Source organism: Paramormyrops kingsleyae, chromosome 23 (genome assembly GCF_048594095.1).
Source record: "Paramormyrops kingsleyae isolate MSU_618 chromosome 23, PKINGS_0.4, whole genome shotgun sequence".
Lineage (NCBI taxonomy): Eukaryota > Metazoa > Chordata > Actinopteri > Osteoglossiformes > Mormyridae > Paramormyrops > Paramormyrops kingsleyae.
Window position 1 is genome coordinate 8591693 of NC_132819.1, and position 19503 is coordinate 8611195.

General features: G+C 38.5%; 1 protein-coding gene across 1 annotated transcript in view; it reads left to right on the top strand.

The window, feature by feature from the left end:
• The window catches only part of LOC111854237 (uncharacterized), a 46912-nt gene extending 28481 nt beyond the window's left edge, over positions 1-18431 (top strand). The window contains exons 7-10 of the mRNA XM_072706013.1: positions 17-2536; positions 2603-3649; positions 3716-18014; positions 18292-18431. Of these exons, the coding sequence (XP_072562114.1) occupies positions 17-2536; positions 2603-3649; positions 3716-17965 (17817 nt within the window). The 3' untranslated portion in view covers positions 17966-18014; positions 18292-18431. The remainder of the gene's footprint in view (positions 1-16; positions 2537-2602; positions 3650-3715; positions 18015-18291) is intronic.
• The last annotated feature ends 1072 nt before the right edge of the window (positions 18432-19503 follow it).

Consider the following 19503-nt stretch of genomic DNA (forward strand, 5'->3'; position numbering starts at 1 on the left):
TGAGATGGATGGACAGAAAAGAGAAATGGAGAAGGAACTGGACAATATTCAAAGGGAGAAAGATGAAATTGAGAGAATTCAGTTGGAGCTACTCAAACAAAAAACTGACTTGGACAACTGGACTGAAGAGAGACAGCAGGAAAACGTCAAGATCGAACAGCTGAAAACAGACCTTCGAAAAGAAAAAGAAACAATGGATCAAATAAGAGAAGAAACAAAACTTAAGCAATTAAAACTGGAACAGATAGAGCAGGAAAAGGATGCTATTGAGCGACAAAAGTGTGAGATACAGAAACAGAGAGAGGAAATGGAAAACTGGATACTGGAGAGACAGCAGGACATGACTAGGATTGAACAAATGAAAGAGGATCTTGAAAATGAGAAAGAAATACTTGATCAAGCCAGAGGTGATGTAATGAGGGAGACTAGCAAAATGGAAGCCATTAAAGCTGAGATGGATGGACAGAAAAGAGAAATGGAGAAGGAACTGGACAATATTCAAAGGGAGAAAGATAAAATTGAGAGAATTCAGTTGGAGCTACTCAAACAAAAAACTGACTTGGACAACTGGACTGAAGAGAGACAGCAGGAAAAAGACAAGATCGAACAGCTGACAACAGACCTTCAAAAAGAAAAAGAAACAATGGATCAAATAAGAGAAGAAACAAAACTTAAGCAATTAAAACCAGAACAGATAGAGCAGGAAAAGGATGCTATTGAGCGACAAAAGTGTGAGATACAGAAACAGAGAGAGGAAATGGAAAACTGGATACTGGAGAGACAGCAGGACATGACTAGGATTGAACAAATGAAAGAGGATCTTGAAAATGAGAAAGAAATACTTGATCAAGCCAGAGGTGATGTAATGAGGGAGACTAGTAAAATGGAAGCCATTAAAGCAGAGATGGATGGACAGAAAAGAGAAATGGAGAAGGAACTGGACAATATTCAAAGGGAGAAAGATGAAATTAATCAAATGAAGCTCCAGCTACAGAAACAAAAAATGGACATAGAAAACTGGATACAAGGGAGGCAGCAAGAGAAAGACTTGATTGAAGAAATTAAAGCAAACCTTCAAAAAGAGAAAGAGAAAATTGATCAAACTGGTGAGGATAATTTAAGAGAAGCCAGAAAAATTGCAGATATCAAAGTTGAGTTGGACGGAGAAAAGGAAGTAATGGAAAAGCGAATGGAGCAGATTAAGAGGGAGAAAGAGGATATGGAAGAATTGAGGGTTAAGCTACAGAAAGAGAAAGAAGAAATGGACCGAGAAAAAGAACAAATGAAAGACCAATTAGGCCAGATTAAGAGGGAGAAAGAGGATATTGAGGAAATAAAGGCTGAGCTACAGAAGCAAAAATTGAACATTGACAACTGGATACAGGAAAGACAGCATGAGATGACTAGGATTGAACAAATGAAAGAGGATCTTGAAAATGAGAAAGAAAAACTTGATCAAGCCAGAGGTAATGTAATGAGGGAGACTAGCAAAATGGAAGCCATTAAAGCAGAGATGGATGGACAGAAAAGAGAAATGGAGAAGGAACTGGACAATATTCAAAGGGAGAAAGATGAAATTGAGAGAATTCAGTTGGAGCTACTCAAACAAAAAACTGACTTGGACAACTGGACTGAAGAGAGACAGCAGGAAAAAGTCAAGATCGAACAGCTGACAACAGACCTTCGAAAAGAAAAAGAAACAATGGATCAAATAAGAGAAGAAACAAAACTTAAGCAATTAAAACTGCAACAGATAGAGCAGGAAAAGGATGCTATTGAGCGACAAAAGTGTGAGATACAGAAACAGAGAGAGGAAATGGAAAACTGGATACTGGAGAGACAGCAGGACATGACTAGGATTGAACAAATGAAAGAGGATCTTGAAAATGAGAAAGAAAAACTTGATCAAGCCAGGGGTGATATAATGAGGGAGACTAGCAAAATGGAAGCCATTAAAGCTGAGATGGATGGACAGAAAAGAGAAATGGAGAAGGAACTGGACAATATTCAAAGGGAGAAAGATGAAATTAATCAAATGAAGCTCCAGCTACAGAAACAAAAGATGGACATAGACAACTGGATACAAGGGAGGCAGCAAGAGAAAGACTTGATTGAAGAAATGAAAGAAAACCTTCAAAAAGAGAAAGTGAAAATTGATCAAACTGGTGAAGATAATTTAAGAGAAGCCAGAAAAATTGCAGATATCAAAGTTGAGTTGGACGGAGAAAAGGAAGTAATGGAAAAGCGAATGGAGCAGATTAAGAGGCAGAAAGAGGATATGGAAGAATTGAGGGTTAAGCTACAGAAAGAGAAAGAAGAAATGGATCGAGAAAAAGAACAAATGGAAGACCAATTAGGCCAGACTAAGAGGGAGAAAGAGGATATTGAGGAAATAAAGGCTGAGCTACAGAAGCAAAAATTGAACATTGACAACTGGATACAGGAAAGACAGCATGAGATGACTAGGATTGAACAAATGAAAGAGGATCTTGAAAATGAGAAAGAAAAACTTGATCAAGCCAGAGGTGATGTAATGAGGGAGACTAGCAAAATGGAAGCCATTAAAGCTGAGATGGATGGACAGAAAAGAGAAATGGAGAAGGAACTGGACAATATTCAAAGGGAGAAAGATGAAATTAATCAAATGAAGCTCCAGCTACAGAAACAAAAAATGGACATAAACAACTGGATACAAGATAGACAGCAGGAACTGATCAGGATTGAACAAATGAAAGAGGATCTTGAAAAAAAGAAAGAGAAAATTGATCAAGCTAGAGATGCCACCGTGCAGGAGATCAGCAAAATGGAAGCCATGAAAGTGGACATGAATGGGCAGAAAGAAAGAATGGAAAGGCAATGGGAAGAGATGAAGCAGGAAAAGGATGTGATTGATCAACTGACAGCAGAACTAGGGAAACAGAAAGAGGACATGAACAACTGGACAGAGGAAAGAGAGAAAGAGGTGATGAGGATTGAAGAATTGAAAGCTGATATTCAAAACAAGAAAGAGAAAATTGATCAAGACAGAGGTGATGTAATGAGGGAGATTAGCAAAATGGAAGCCATTAAAGCTGAGATGGATGGACAGAAAAGAGAAATGGAGAAGGAACTGGACAATATTCAAAGGGAGAAAGATGAAATTAATCAAATGAAGCTCCAGCTACAGAAACAAAAAATGGACATAGACAACTGGATACAAGGGAGGCAGCAAGAGAAAGACTTGATTGAAGAAATGAAAGCAAACCTTCAAAAAGAGAAAGAGAAAATTGATCAAACTGGTGAAGATAATTTAAGAGAAGCCAGAAAAATTGCAGATATCAAAGTTGAGTTGGACAGAGAAAAGGAAGTAATGGAAAAGCGAATGGAGCAGATTAAGAGGGAGAAAGAGGATATGGAAGAATTGAGGGTAAAGCTACAGAAAGAGAAAGAAGAAATGGATCGAGAAAAAGAACAAATGGAAGACCAATTAGGCCAGACTAAGAGGGAGAAAGAGGATATTGAGGAAATAAAGGCTGAGCTACAGAAGCAAAAATTGAACATTGACAACTGGATACAGGAAAGACAGCATGAGATGACTAGGATTGAACAAATGAAAGAGGATCTTGAAAATGAGAAAGAAAAACTTGATCAAGCCAGAGGTGATGTAATGAGGGAGACTAGCAAAATGGAAGCCATTAAAGCTGAGATGGATGGACAGAAAAGAGAAATGGAGAAGGAACTGGACAATATTCAAAGGGAGAAAGATGAAATTAATCAAATGAAGCTCCAGCTACAGAAACAAAAAATGGACATAAACAACTGGATACAAGATAGACAGCAGGAACTGATCAGGATTGAACAAATGAAAGAGGATCTTGAAAAAAAGAAAGAGAAAATTGATCAAGCTAGAGATGCCACCGTGCAGGAGATCAGCAAAATGGAAGCCATGAAAGTGGACATGAATGGGCAGAAAGAAAGAATGGAAAGGCAATGGGAAGAGATGAAGCAGGAAAAGGATGTGATTGATCAACTGACAGTAGAACTAGGGAAACAGAAAGAGGACATGAACAACTGGACAGAGGAAAGAGAGAAAGAGGTGATGAGGATTGAAGAATTGAAAGCTGATATTCAAAACAAGAAAGAGAAAATTGATCAAGACAGAGGTGATGTAATGAGGGAGATTAGCAAAATGGAAGCCATTAAAGCTGAGATGGATGGACAGAAAAGAGAAATGGAGAAGGAACTGGACAATATTCAAAGGGAGAAAGATGAAATTAATCAAATGAAGCTCCAGCTACAGAAACAAAAAATGGACATAGACAACTGGATACAAGGGAGGCAGCAAGAGAAAGACTTGATTGAAGAAATGAAAGCAAACCTTCAAAAAGAGAAAGAGAAAATTGATCAAACTGGTGAAGATAATTTAAGAGAAGCCAGAAAAATTGCAGATATCAAAGTTGAGTTGGACAGAGAAAAGGAAGTAATGGAAAAGCGAATGGAGCAGATTAAGAGGGAGAAAGAGGATATGGAAGAATTGAGGGTTAAGCTACAGAAAGAGAAAGAAGAAATGGATCGAGAAAAAGAACAAACGGAAGACCAATTAGGCCAGATTAAAAGGGAGAAAGAGGATATTGAGGAAATAAAGGCTGAGCTACAGAAGCAAAAATTGAACATTGACAACTGGATACAGGAAAGACAGCATGAGATGACTAGGATTGAACAAATGAAAGAGGATCTTGAAAATGAGAAAGAAAAACTTGATCAAGCCAGAGGTGATGTAATGAGGGAGACTAGCAAAATGGAAGCCATTAAAGCAGAGATGGATGGACAGAAAAGAGAAATGGAGAAGGAACTGGACAATATTCAAAGGGAGAAAGATGAAATTGAGAGAATTCAGTTGGAGCTACTCAAACAAAAAACTGACTTGGACAACTGGACTGAAGAGAGACAGCAGGAAAAAGTCAAGATCGAACAGCTGACAACAGACCTTCGAAAAGAAAAAGAAACAATGGATCAAATAAGAGAAGAAACAAAACTTAAGCAATTAAAACTGGAAGAGATAGAGCAGGAAAAGGATGCTATTGAGCGACAAAAGTGTGAGATACAGAAACAGAGAGAGGAAATGGAAAACTGGATACTGGAGAGACAGCAGGACATGACTAGGATTGAACAAATGAAAGAGGATCTTGAAAATGAGAAAGAAAAACTTGATCAAGCCAGGGGTGATATAATGAGGGAGACTAGCAAAATGGAAGCCATTAAAGCTGAGATGGATGGACAGAAAAGAGAAATGGAGAAGGAACTGGACAATATTCAAAGGGAGAAAGATGAAATTAATCAAATGAAGCTCCAGCTACAGAAACAAAAGATGGGCATAGACAACTGGATACAAGGGAGGCAGCAAGAGAAAGACTTGATTGAAGAAATGAAAGCAAACCTTCAAAAAGAGAAAGAGAAAATTGAACAAACTGGTGAAGATAATTTAAGAGAAGCCAGAAAAATTGCAGATATCAAAGTTGAGTTGGACGGAGAAAAGGAAGTAATGGAAAAGCGAATGGAGCAGATTAAGAGGGAGAAAGAGGATATGGAAGAATTGAGGGTTAAGCTACAGAAAGAGAAAGAAGAAATGGATCGAGAAAAAGAACAAACGGAAGACCAATTAGGCCAGATTAAAAGGGAGAAAGAGGATATTGAGGAAACAAAGGCTGAGCTACAGAAGGAAAAATTGAACATTGACAACTGGATACAAAATAGACAGCAGGAACTGATCAGGATTGAACAAATGAAAGAGGATCTTGAAAAAAAGAAAGAGAAAATTGATCAAGCTAGAGATGCCACCGTGCAGGAGATCAGCAAAATGGAAGCCATGAAAGTGGACATGAATGGGCAGAAAGAAAGAATGGAAAGGCAATGGGAAAAGATGAAGCAGGAAAAGGATGTGATTGATCAACTGACAGCAGAACTAGGGAAACAGAAAGAGGACATGAACAACTGGACAGAGGAAAGAGAGAAAGAGGTGATGAGGATTGAAGAATTGAAAGCTGATATTCAAAACAAGAAAGAGAAAATTGATCAAGACAGAGGTGATGTAATGAGGGAGATTAGCAAAATGGAAGCCATTAAAGCTGAGATGGATGGACAGAAAAGAGAAATGGAGAAGGAACTGGACAATATTCAAAGGGAGAAAGATGAAATTGAGAGAATTCAGTTGGAGCTACTCAAACAAAAACCTGACTTGGACAACTGGACTGAAGAGAGACAGCAGGAAAAAGTCAAGATCGAACAGCTGACAACAGACCTTCGAAAAGAAAAAGAAACAATGGATCAAATAAGAGAAGAAACAAAACTTAAGCAATTAAAACCAGAACAGACAGAGCAGGAAAAGGATGCTATTGAGCGACAAAAGTGTGAGATGCAGAAACAGAGAGAGGAAATGGAAAACTGGATACTGGAGAGACAGCAGGACATGACTAGGATTGAACAAATGAAAGAGGATCTTGAAAATGAGAAAGAAAAACTTGATCAAGCCAGAGGTGATGTAATTAGGGAGACTAGCAAAATGGAAGCCATTAAAGCAGAGATGGATGGACAGAAAAGAGAAATGGAGAAGGAACTGGACAATATTCAAAGGGAGAAAGATGAAATTAATCAAATGAAGCTCCAGCTACAGAAACAAAAAATGGACATAGACAACTGGATACAAGATAGACAGCAGGAACTGATCAGGATTGAACAAATGAAAGAGGATCTTGAAAAAAAGAAAGAGAAAATTGATCAAGCTAGAGATGCCACCGTGCAGGAGATCAGCAAAATGGAAGCCATGAAAGTGGACATGGATGGGCAGAAAGAAAGAATGGAAAGGCAATGGGAAGAGATGAAGCAGGAAAAGGATGTGATTGATCAACTGACAGCAGAACTAGGGAAACAGAAAGAGGACATGAACAACTGGACAGAGGAAAGAGAGAAAGAGGTGATGAGGATTGAAGAATTGAAAGCTGATATTCAAAACAAGAAAGAGAAAATTGATCAAGACAGAGGTGATGTAATGAGGGAGATTAGCAAAATGGAAGCCATTAAAGCTGAGATGGATGGACAGAAAAGAGAAATGGAGAAGGAACTGGACAATATTCAAAGGGAGAAAGATGAAATTGAGAGAATTCAGTTGGAGCTACTCAAACAAAAAACTGACTTGGACAACTGGACTGAAGAGAGACAGCAGGAAAAAGTCAAGATCGAACAGCTGACAACAGACCTTCGAAAAGAGAAAGAAACAATGGATCAAATAAGAGAAGAAACAAAACTTAAGCAATTAAAACCAGAACAGATAGAGCAGGAAAAGGATGCTATTGAGCGACAAAAGTGTGAGATACAGAAACAGAGAGAGGAAATGGAAAACTGGATACTGGAGAGACAGCAGGACATGACTAGGATTGAACAAATGAAAGAGGATCTTGAAAATGAGAAAGAAATACTTGATCAAGCCAGAGGTGATGTAATGAGGGAGACTAGCAAAATGGAAGCCATTAAAGCTGAGATGGATGGACAGAAAAGAGAAATGGAGAAGGAACTGGACAATATTCAAAGGGAGAAAGATGAAATTGAGAGAATTCAGTTGGAGCTACTCAAACAAAAAACTGACTTGGACAACTGGACTGAAGAGAGACAGCAGGAAAACGTCAAGATCGAACAGCTGAAAACAGACCTTCGAAAAGAAAAAGAAACAATGGATCAAATAAGAGAAGAAACAAAACTTAAGCAATTAAAACTGGAACAGATAGAGCAGGAAAAGGATGCTATTGAGCGACAAAAGTGTGAGATACAGAAACAGAGAGAGGAAATGGAAAACTGGATACTGGAGAGACAGCAGGACATGACTAGGATTGAACAAATGAAAGAGGATCTTGAAAATGAGAAAGAAATACTTGATCAAGCCAGAGGTGATGTAATGAGGGAGACTAGCAAAATGGAAGCCATTAAAGCTGAGATGGATGGACAGAAAAGAGAAATGGAGAAGGAACTGGACAATATTCAAAGGGAGAAAGATGAAATTAATCAAATGAAGCTCCAGCTACAGAAACAAAAGATGGACATAGACAACTGGATACAAGGGAGGCAGCAAGAGAAAGACTTGATTGAAGAAATGAAAGCAAACCTTCAAAAAGAGAAAGAGAAAATTGAACAAACTGGTGAAGATAATTTAAGAGAAGCCAGAAAAATTGCAGATATCAAAGTTGAGTTGGACGGAGAAAAGGAAGTAATGGAAAAGCGAATGGAGCAGATTAAGAGGGAGAAAGAGGATATGGAAGAATTGAGGGTTAAGCTACAGAAAGAGAAAGAAGAAATGGATCGAGAAAAAGAACAAACGGAAGACCAATTAGGCCAAATTAAAAGGGAGAAAGAGGATATTGAGGAAACAAAGGCTGAGCTACAGAAGGAAAAATTGAACATTGACAACTGGATACAAGATAGACAGCAGGAACTGATCAGGATTGAACAAATGAAAGAGGATCTTGAAAAAAAGAAAGAGAAAATTGATCAAGCTAGAGATGCCACCGTGCAGGAGATCAGCAAAATGGAAGCCATGAAAGTGGACATGAATGGGCAGAAAGAAAGAATGGAAAGGCAATGGGAAAAGATGAAGCAGGAAAAGGATGTGATTGATCAACTGACAGCAGAACTAGGGAAACAGAAAGAGGACATGAACAACTGGACAGAGGAAAGAGAGAAAGAGGTGATGAGGATTGAAGAATTGAAAGCTGATATTCAAAACAAGAAAGAGAAAATTGATCAAGACAGAGGTGATGTAATGAGGGAGATTAGCAAAATGGAAGCCATTAAAGCTGAGATGGATGGACAGAAAAGAGAAATGGAGAAGGAACTGGACAATATTCAAAGGGAGAAAGATGAAATTGAGAGAATTCAGTTGGAGCTACTCAAACAAAAACCTGACTTGGACAACTGGACTGAAGAGAGACAGCAGGAAAAAGTCAAGATCGAACAGCTGACAACAGACCTTCGAAAAGAAAAAGAAACAATGGATCAAATAAGAGAAGAAACAAAACTTAAGCAATTAAAACCAGAACAGACAGAGCAGGAAAAGGATGCTATTGAGCGACAAAAGTGTGAGATGCAGAAACAGAGAGAGGAAATGGAAAACTGGATACTGGAGAGACAGCAGGACATGACTAGGATTGAACAAATGAAAGAAGATCTTGAAAATGAGAAAGAAAAACTTGATCAAGCCAGAGGTGATGTAATTAAGGAGACTAGCAAAATGGAAGCCATTAAAGCAGAGATGGATGGACAGAAAAGAGAAATGGAGAAGGAACTGGACAATATTCAAAGGGAGAAAGATGAAATTAATCAAATGAAGCTCCAGCTACAGAAACAAAAAATGGACATAGACAACTGGATACAAGATAGACAGCAGGAACTGATCAGGATTGAACAAATGAAAGAGGATCTTGAAAAAAAGAAAGAGAAAATTGATCAAGCTAGAGATGCCACCGTGCAGGAGATCAGCAAAATGGAAGCCATGAAAGTGGACATGGATGGGCAGAAAGAAAGAATGGAAAGGCAATGGGAAGAGATGAAGCAGGAAAAGGATGTGATTGATCAACTGACAGCAGAACTAGGGAAACAGAAAGAGGACATGAACAACTGGACAGAGGAAAGAGAGAAAGAGGTGATGAGGATTGAAGAATTGAAAGCTGATATTCAAAACAAGAAAGAGAAAATTGATCAAGACAGAGGTGATGTAATGAGGGAGATTAGCAAAATGGAAGCCATTAAAGCTGAGATGGATGGACAGAAAAGAGAAATGGAGAAGGAACTGGACAATATTCAAAGGGAGAAAGATGAAATTGAGAGAATTCAGTTGGAGCTACTCAAACAAAAAACTGACTTGGACAACTGGACTGAAGAGAGACAGCAGGAAAAAGTCAAGATCGAACAGCTGACAACAGACCTTCGAAAAGAGAAAGAAACAATGGATCAAATAAGAGAAGAAACAAAACTTAAGCAATTAAAACCAGAACAGATAGAGCAGGAAAAGGATGCTATTGAGCGACAAAAGTGTGAGATACAGAAACAGAGAGAGGAAATGGAAAACTGGATACTGGAGAGACAGCAGGACATGACTAGGATTGAACAAATGAAAGAGGATCTTGAAAATGAGAAAGAAATACTTGATCAAGCCAGAGGTGATGTAATGAGGGAGACTAGCAAAATGGAAGCCATTAAAGCTGAGATGGATGGACAGAAAAGAGAAATGGAGAAGGAACTGGACAATATTCAAAGGGAGAAAGATGAAATTGAGAGAATTCAGTTGGAGCTACTCAAACAAAAAACTGACTTGGACAACTGGACTGAAGAGAGACAGCAGGAAAACGTCAAGATCGAACAGCTGAAAACAGACCTTCGAAAAGAAAAAGAAACAATGGATCAAATAAGAGAAGAAACAAAACTTAAGCAATTAAAACTGGAACAGATAGAGCAGGAAAAGGATGCTATTGAGCGACAAAAGTGTGAGATACAGAAACAGAGAGAGGAAATGGAAAACTGGATACTGGAGAGACAGCAGGACATGACTAGGATTGAACAAATGAAAGAGGATCTTGAAAATGAGAAAGAAATACTTGATCAAGCCAGAGGTGATGTAATGAGGGAGACTAGCAAAATGGAAGCCATTAAAGCTGAGATGGATGGACAGAAAAGAGAAATGGAGAAGGAACTGGACAATATTCAAAGGGAGAAAGATGAAATTAATCAAATGAAGCTCCAGCTACAGAAACAAAAGATGGACATAGACAACTGGATACAAGGGAGGCAGCAAGAGAAAGACTTGATTGAAGAAATGAAAGCAAACCTTCAAAAAGAGAAAGAGAAAATTGAACAAACTGGTGAAGATAATTTAAGAGAAGCCAGAAAAATTGCAGATGTCAAAGTTGAGTTGGAGGGAGAAAAGGAAGTAATGGAAAAGCTAATGGAGCAGATTAAGAGGCAGAAAGAGGATATGGAAGAATTGAGGGTTAAGCTACAGAAAGAGAAAGAAGAAATGGATCGAGAAAAAGAACAAATGGAAAACCAATTAGGCCAGATTAAGAGGGAGAAAGAGGATATTGAGGAAACAAAGTCTGAGCTACAGAAGGAAAAATTGAACATTGACAACTGGATACAAGATAGACAGCAGGAACTGATCAGGATTGAACAAATGAAAGAGGATCTTGAAAAAAAGAAAGAGAAAATTGATCAAGCTAGAGATGCCACCGTGCAGGAGATCAGCAAAATGGAAGCCATGAAAGTGGACATGAATGGGCAGAAAGAAAGAATGGAAAGGCAATGGGAAAAGATGAAGCAGGAAAAGGATGTGATTGATCAACTGACAGCAGAACTAGGGAAACAGAAAGAGGACATGAACAACTGGACAGAGGAAAGAGAGAAAGAGGTGATGAGGATTGAAGAATTGAAAGCTGATATTCAAAACAAGAAAGAGAAAATTGATCAAGACAGAGGTGATGTAATGAGGGAGATTAGCAAAATGGAAGCCATTAAAGCTGAGATGGATGGACAGAAAAGAGAAATGGAGAAGGAACTGGACAATATTCAAAGGGAGAAAGATGAAATTGAGAGAATTCAGTTGGAGCTACTCAAACAAAAACCTGACTTGGACAACTGGACTGAAGAGAGACAGCAGGAAAAAGTCAAGATCGAACAGCTGACAACAGACCTTCGAAAAGAAAAAGAAACAATGGATCAAATAAGAGAAGAAACAAAACTTAAGCAATTAAAACCAGAACAGACAGAGCAGGAAAAGGATGCTATTGAGCGACAAAAGTGTGAGATGCAGAAACAGAGAGAGGAAATGGAAAACTGGATACTGGAGAGACAGCAGGACATGACTAGGATTGAACAAATGAAAGAAGATCTTGAAAATGAGAAAGAAAAACTTGATCAAGCCAGAGGTGATGTAATTAAGGAGACTAGCAAAATGGAAGCCATTAAAGCAGAGATGGATGGACAGAAAAGAGAAATGGAGAAGGAACTGGACAATATTCAAAGGGAGAAAGATGAAATTAATCAAATGAAGCTCCAGCTACAGAAACAAAAAATGGACATAGACAACTGGATACAAGATAGACAGCAGGAACTGATCAGGATTGAACAAATGAAAGAGGATCTTGAAAAAAAGAAAGAGAAAATTGATCAAGCTAGAGATGCCACCGTGCAGGAGATCAGCAAAATGGAAGCCATGAAAGTGGACATGGATGGGCAGAAAGAAAGAATGGAAAGGCAATGGGAAGAGATGAAGCAGGAAAAGGATGTGATTGATCAACTGACAGCAGAACTAGGGAAACAGAAAGAGGACATGAACAACTGGACAGAGGAAAGAGAGAAAGAGGTGATGAGGATTGAAGAATTGAAAGCTGATATTCAAAACAAGAAAGAGAAAATTGATCAAGACAGAGGTGATGTAATGAGGGAGATTAGCAAAATGGAAGCCATTAAAGCTGAGATGGATGGACAGAAAAGAGAAATGGAGAAGGAACTGGACAATATTCAAAGGGAGAAAGATGAAATTGAGAGAATTCAGTTGGAGCTACTCAAACAAAAAACTGACTTGGACAACTGGACTGAAGAGAGACAGCAGGAAAAAGTCAAGATCGAACAGCTGACAACAGACCTTCGAAAAGAGAAAGAAACAATGGATCAAATAAGAGAAGAAACAAAACTTAAGCAATTAAAACCAGAACAGATAGAGCAGGAAAAGGATGCTATTGAGCGACAAAAGTGTGAGATACAGAAACAGAGAGAGGAAATGGAAAACTGGATACTGGAGAGACAGCAGGACATGACTAGGATTGAACAAATGAAAGAGGATCTTGAAAATGAGAAAGAAATACTTGATCAAGCCAGAGGTGATGTAATGAGGGAGACTAGCAAAATGGAAGCCATTAAAGCTGAGATGGATGGACAGAAAAGAGAAATGGAGAAGGAACTGGACAATATTCAAAGGGAGAAAGATGAAATTGAGAGAATTCAGTTGGAGCTACTCAAACAAAAAACTGACTTGGACAACTGGACTGAAGAGAGACAGCAGGAAAACGTCAAGATCGAACAGCTGAAAACAGACCTTCGAAAAGAAAAAGAAACAATGGATCAAATAAGAGAAGAAACAAAACTTAAGCAATTAAAACTGGAACAGATAGAGCAGGAAAAGGATGCTATTGAGCGACAAAAGTGTGAGATACAGAAACAGAGAGAGGAAATGGAAAACTGGATACTGGAGAGACAGCAGGACATGACTAGGATTGAACAAATGAAAGAGGATCTTGAAAATGAGAAAGAAATACTTGATCAAGCCAGAGGTGATGTAATGAGGGAGACTAGCAAAATGGAAGCCATTAAAGCTGAGATGGATGGACAGAAAAGAGAAATGGAGAAGGAACTGGACAATATTCAAAGGGAGAAAGATGAAATTAATCAAATGAAGCTCCAGCTACAGAAACAAAAGATGGACATAGACAACTGGATACAAGGGAGGCAGCAAGAGAAAGACTTGATTGAAGAAATGAAAGCAAACCTTCAAAAAGAGAAAGAGAAAATTGAACAAACTGGTGAAGATAATTTAAGAGAAGCCAGAAAAATTGCAGATATCAAAGTTGAGTTGGACGGAGAAAAGGAAGTAATGGAAAAGCGAATGGAGCAGATTAAGAGGGAGAAAGAGGATATGGAAGAATTGAGGGTTAAGCTACAGAAAGAGAAAGAAGAAATGGATCGAGAAAAAGAACAAACGGAAGACCAATTAGGCCAAATTAAAAGGGAGAAAGAGGATATTGAGGAAACAAAGGCTGAGCTACAGAAGGAAAAATTGAACATTGACAACTGGATACAAGATAGACAGCAGGAACTGATCAGGATTGAACAAATGAAAGAGGATCTTGAAAAAAAGAAAGAGAAAATTGATCAAGCTAGAGATGCCACCGTGCAGGAGATCAGCAAAATGGAAGCCATGAAAGTGGACATGGATGGGCAGAAAGAAAGAATGGAAAGGCAATGGGAAGAGATGAAGCAGGAAAAGGATGTGATTGATCAACTGACAGCAGAACTAGGGAAACAGAAAGAGGACATGAACAACTGGACAGAGGAAAGAGAGAAAGAGGTGATGAGGATTGAAGAATTGAAAGCTGATATTCAAAACAAGAAAGAGAAAATTGATCAAGACAGAGGTGATGTAATGAGGGAGATTAGCAAAATGGAAGCCATTAAAGCTGAGATGGATGGACAGAAAAGAGAAATGGAGAAGGAACTGGACAATATTCAAAGGGAGAAAGATGAAATTGAGAGAATTCAGTTGGAGCTACTCAAACAAAAAACTGACTTGGACAACTGGACTGAAGAGAGACAGCAGGAAAAAGTCAAGATCGAACAGCTGACAACTGACCTTCGAAAAGAAAAAGAAACAATGGATCAAATAAGAGAAGAAACAAAACTTAAGCAATTAAAACCGGAACAGATAGAGCAGGAAAAGGATGCTATTGAGCGACAAAAGTGTGAGATACAGAAACAGAGAGAGGAAATGGAAAACTGGATACTGGAGAGACAGCAGGAGATGTCTAGGATTGAACAAATGAAAGAGGATCTTGGAAATGAGAAAGAAATACTTGATCAAGCCAGAGGTGATGTAATGAGGGAGACTAGCAAAATGGAAGCCATTAAAGCTGAGATGGATGGACAGAAAAGAGAAATGGAGAAGGAACTGGACAATATTCAAAGGGAGAAAGATGAAATTAATCAAATGAAGCTCCAGCTACAGAAACAAAAAATGGACATAGACAACTGGATACAAGGGAGGCAGCAAGAGAAAGACTTGATTGAAGAAATGAAAGCAAACCTTCAAAAAGAGAAAGAGAAAATTGATCAAACTGGTGAAGATAATTTAAGAGAAGCCAGAAAAATTGCAGATATCAAAGTTGAATTGGACGGAGAAAAGGAAGTAATGGAAAAGCGAATGGAGCAGATTAAAAGGGAGAAAGAGGATATTGAGGAAATAAAGGCTGAGCTACAGAAGCAAAAATTGAACATTGACAACTGGATACAGGAAAGACAGCATGAGATGACTAGGATTGAACAAATGAAAGAGGATCTTGAAAATGAGAAAGAAATACTTGATCAAGCCAGAGGTGACGTAATGAGGGAGACTAGCAAAATGGAAGCCATTAAAGCAGAGATGGATGGACAGAAAAGAGAAATGGAGAAGGAACTGGACAATATTCAAAGGGAGAAAGATGAAATTAATCAAATGAAGCTCCAGCTACAGAAACAAAAAATGGACATAGACAACTGGATACAAGATAGACAGCAGGAACTGATCAGGATTGAACAAATGAAAGAGGATCTTGAAAAAGAGAAAGAGAAAATTGATCAAGCTAGAGATGCCACCGTGCAGGAGATCAGCAAAATGGAAGCCATGAAAGTGGACATGAATGGGCAGAAAGAAAGAATGGAAAGGCAATGGGAAGAGATGAAGCAGGAAAAGGATGTGATTGATCAACTGACAGCAGAACTAGGGAAACAGAAAGAGGACATGAACAACTGGACAGAGGAAAGAGAGAAAGAGGTGATGAGGATTGAAGAATTGAAAGCTGATATTCAAAACAAGAAAGAGAAAATTGATCAAGACAGAGGTGATGTAATGAGTGAGATTAGCAAAATGGAAGCCATTAAAGCTGAGATGGATGGACAGAAAAGAGAAATGGAGAAGGAACTGGACAATATTCAAAGGGAGAAAGATGAAATTGAGAGAATTCAGTTGGAGCTACTCAAACAAAAAACTGACTTGGACAACTGGACTGAAGAGAGACAGCAGGAAAAAGTCAAGATCGAACAGCTGACAACTGACCTTCGAAAAGAAAAAGAAACAATGGATCAAATAAGAGAAGAAACAAAACTTAAGCAATTAAAACCGGAACAGATAGAGCAGAAAAAGGATGCTATTGAGCGACAAAAGTGTGAGATACAGAAACAGAGAGAGGAAATGGAAAACTGGATACTGGAGAGACAGCAGGAGATGACTAGGATTGAACAAATGAAAGAGGATCTTGAAAATGAGAAAGAAATACTTGATCAAGCCAGAGGTGATGTAATGAGGGAGACTAGCAAAATGGAAGCCATTAAAGCAGAGATGGATGGACAGAAAAGAGAAATGGAGAAGGAACTGGACAATATTCAAAGGGAGAAAGATGAAATCAATCAAATGAAGCTCCAGCTACAGAAACAAAAAATGGACATAGACAACTGGATACAAGGGAGGCAGCAAGAGAAAGACTTGATCGAACAGATGAAAACAGACCTTCAAAAAGAGAAAGAGGAGACTGTTCAGTTAAGAGAAGAGATTATAAGGGAGACAAAAACTGAAATGGATGCGGAACAGAAAATTATGGAATCGCAATGGGAACAGATACAACAGGAAAGGGGTAATATCGAACAACTAAAGTCAGAGCTACGGAAACAGAGACTGGAAATAGAGAAGTGGATACAGGAGAAAAAGAAAGAGGTGATCAGGATTGATCAAATGAAAGAGGATCTTCAAAATGAGAAAGTGAAAATTGATCAAGCCAGAGGTGATTTAAAGAGGGACATTGGCAAAATGGAAGCCATTAAAGCTGAGATGGCAGGACAAGAAGAGGGAATGCAAATGGAACTTGAGAAAATAAAAAGGGCGAAAAATGATATTGAACGAATCAAGTTGGAGCTACAGAAACAAAAAATGGACATAGACATCTGGATACAAGAGAGACAGGAACAGAAAGGCTTGATTGAACAAATGAAAAAAGAAATTCAAAAAGACAAAATGAAAATTGATAAAAAACAGGAAGAAACTGTAAGAGACACAACTATTTCACTAACGCAACCTGAAACTGACGAAGAAAAGAAAATTATGGAATTCCAGGAACAGAAACAGCAGGAAAAGGACAATGTTAAACAACTGAAGTCTGAGCTACAGAAACTGAAAGACGAAATGGAAAACTGGATACAGGAAAGACAGCAGGAGGTGGTCAGGATTGAACGAATGAAAACTGATCTTAAAAATGAGAAAATGAAAAGTGATCAAGCCAGAGATGATGCAATGAGGGAGATTAACAAAATGGAAGCGATGAAAGCTGAGATTGATGGACAGAAAAGAGAAATGGACAAGGAACTGGAAGAGATAAAAATGAAGAAACATGGCATTGAACAGCTTAAGGTGGAATTACAGAAACTGAAAGAGCAAATGGACAACTGGATGCAAAAGATGCAACAGGAGAGGGAGTTGATTGAACAAATGAAAACAGACCTTCTAAAAGAGACAGAAAAAATTGATCGATCAAGGGGAGTGAAAATAAAGGAGACAGTTATTTCAGTAACAAGTCCTGAAATAAACAAAGAAAATGAAGGAATGGAAATGCAATGGAAGCAGATTCAGTTGGAGAAGGATGATATTGAACGACAGATAGAGAGTGTGAATAAGAAAGACATCGATAAGATGTTTAGGGATGACATGTCCAAAGTGGTGGAAGGACTAGCGGAAGACAAAGACCCGAAGACTGATACAATAAAGGAGCAACTGATGAAAACAACAGAGAATCTTGACCATGAAAAAGACACTGAGCCTGTAAGACTTTGGGAAATGGTGGATGCAGACATACTAGAGGATTATGACACCGAAAAAACTGCTAGGCTGACAGAGGTGGAGGATGCAGGAGGGAGACTAGTGGAAGAGACAGATGGGGAGATGCAAAGATCCACAGAGCATCTTGTGCATACGGGCACCTCTTTGGAACAAGAGGAAAGGGTGCAAGGACAAATTGTGATAGAAAGAGAGTCACGTGCAGCTCCCCGGAGACTTGGAAGAGCGTGGCGCTGGTTCAGACGTCGCTGTTGGCGCTGCTGCTTATGCTGTTGCCCTCGGGATACAGAGGAAGAAATCGACTTGACAGAATCATAGATTGCCCAGTTGATTTCCTGTCATGCAACCAATGGGCAGCTGAATGTGTGTGAGTGTGTATATGTGTAATTTCTATTCACCTTAATTTAAAGCAGAAAAGCAATATCATAGACCCTGTAATAAAACAAAGGTAACAAATTGTTATATTATTTTACAAAATACACACATCCTACTGTGGAACACTATCATTTACTGAAAACACAGGGACAAATAAAAATATATTACATTACATAGCGTAGGCCAAAGTATTTTTGCTGATTATAATATAGATTCTAGGCTCAGCTAGTATCAATCATAATTGACTCTATAAATTTCTTTCTTTTCAGTATTTGCATGAAGAAGAACTCTTCCTTGGTCAAAAAACATCGGGTTTCCCCAAACTGCTTTGTCAATGTTGTATATTTACATTCTTTTCTATATTTTTGATTTGTTGCCTGTTTGACTGGTGTGGAACTTGAAACATGACATTGTGTCTGCACACTGATGCCTGACTCCTTGACAATAACAAATGGTGTTAAAAGCATAGCTTGCGCACCAAACCTCCAATGTTATTACAGCAAAGCTTAAAACACCAACAGGATTCCACCAAGATGTAATTTATGTTTAATCTTGTATATTTGTGTATAGATGTGTAAAAATGTATACTTTTCCCAAATTTAACTAAGATCATTTTAAAAAGCAATGTCAAAAAGTGTTTTCATTTCAGAAAAAAACATTTTGTATAAGAACATAGAGTTTGGCTAATGACTCTGTACTAGATAAGTATGCAAGACGAATGGATGGAAATACAACCTGATGTTATGCATAATTATAATGACCCTGAAAACATAAATTTTAAAAGATGACAAACCATTATTTTAAGTGACCCAGTCCACTTACCATTGGGCCATGACTTGGATAAATACTATCCAGGCCAGGCCTTGTTTTTCGATCTTACATATAATTAAACAGCACAGCTCTCAAATGTATGCATACAGAAAATGTGAAAGCCAGTAGTATACAGTATTTCACTAGCAACAATCTGCTGGAGAAGCCAAGTTTGCCTACTTGTCGCAGCATGCCTACCTCCTAAGATATTCTCAGGCAATTTTAGGCAGCCGACATCATGTACCTGCTGATAACAAGCTGGTAACAACTGAAAGTGGAAAGATGTGAGCTGGAGGGACCTCTCCACCTGCCTGCCACCTACTCGCGCTCATTGCGGACATTTCAGAAGAAATTAAAATGGGACAAAACAGAAGACAGCTACTGGTCTAGAGATGACCCAGTAAGGAATACACTGGGATGAATGGCAGCAAAGACAAACAAGACAAAGAACTCATGGACTGGAATTTCACTGCTGTCTATGTTTGTCAGTGACCAAGTCTTGGGCAAGTGAGCACATTGCAATGAGTCAATGTCACCAGCTGGACATGGATAAAATCTCAATAATTAATACATGAGATCTGGACCTTCTGCTGAGGCCAAACATTTGAATTTTGCAGTTATGGCCTGTACGACTCAGTCGGTCAGTTTCTACTACAAGTGGATCTTCGGAG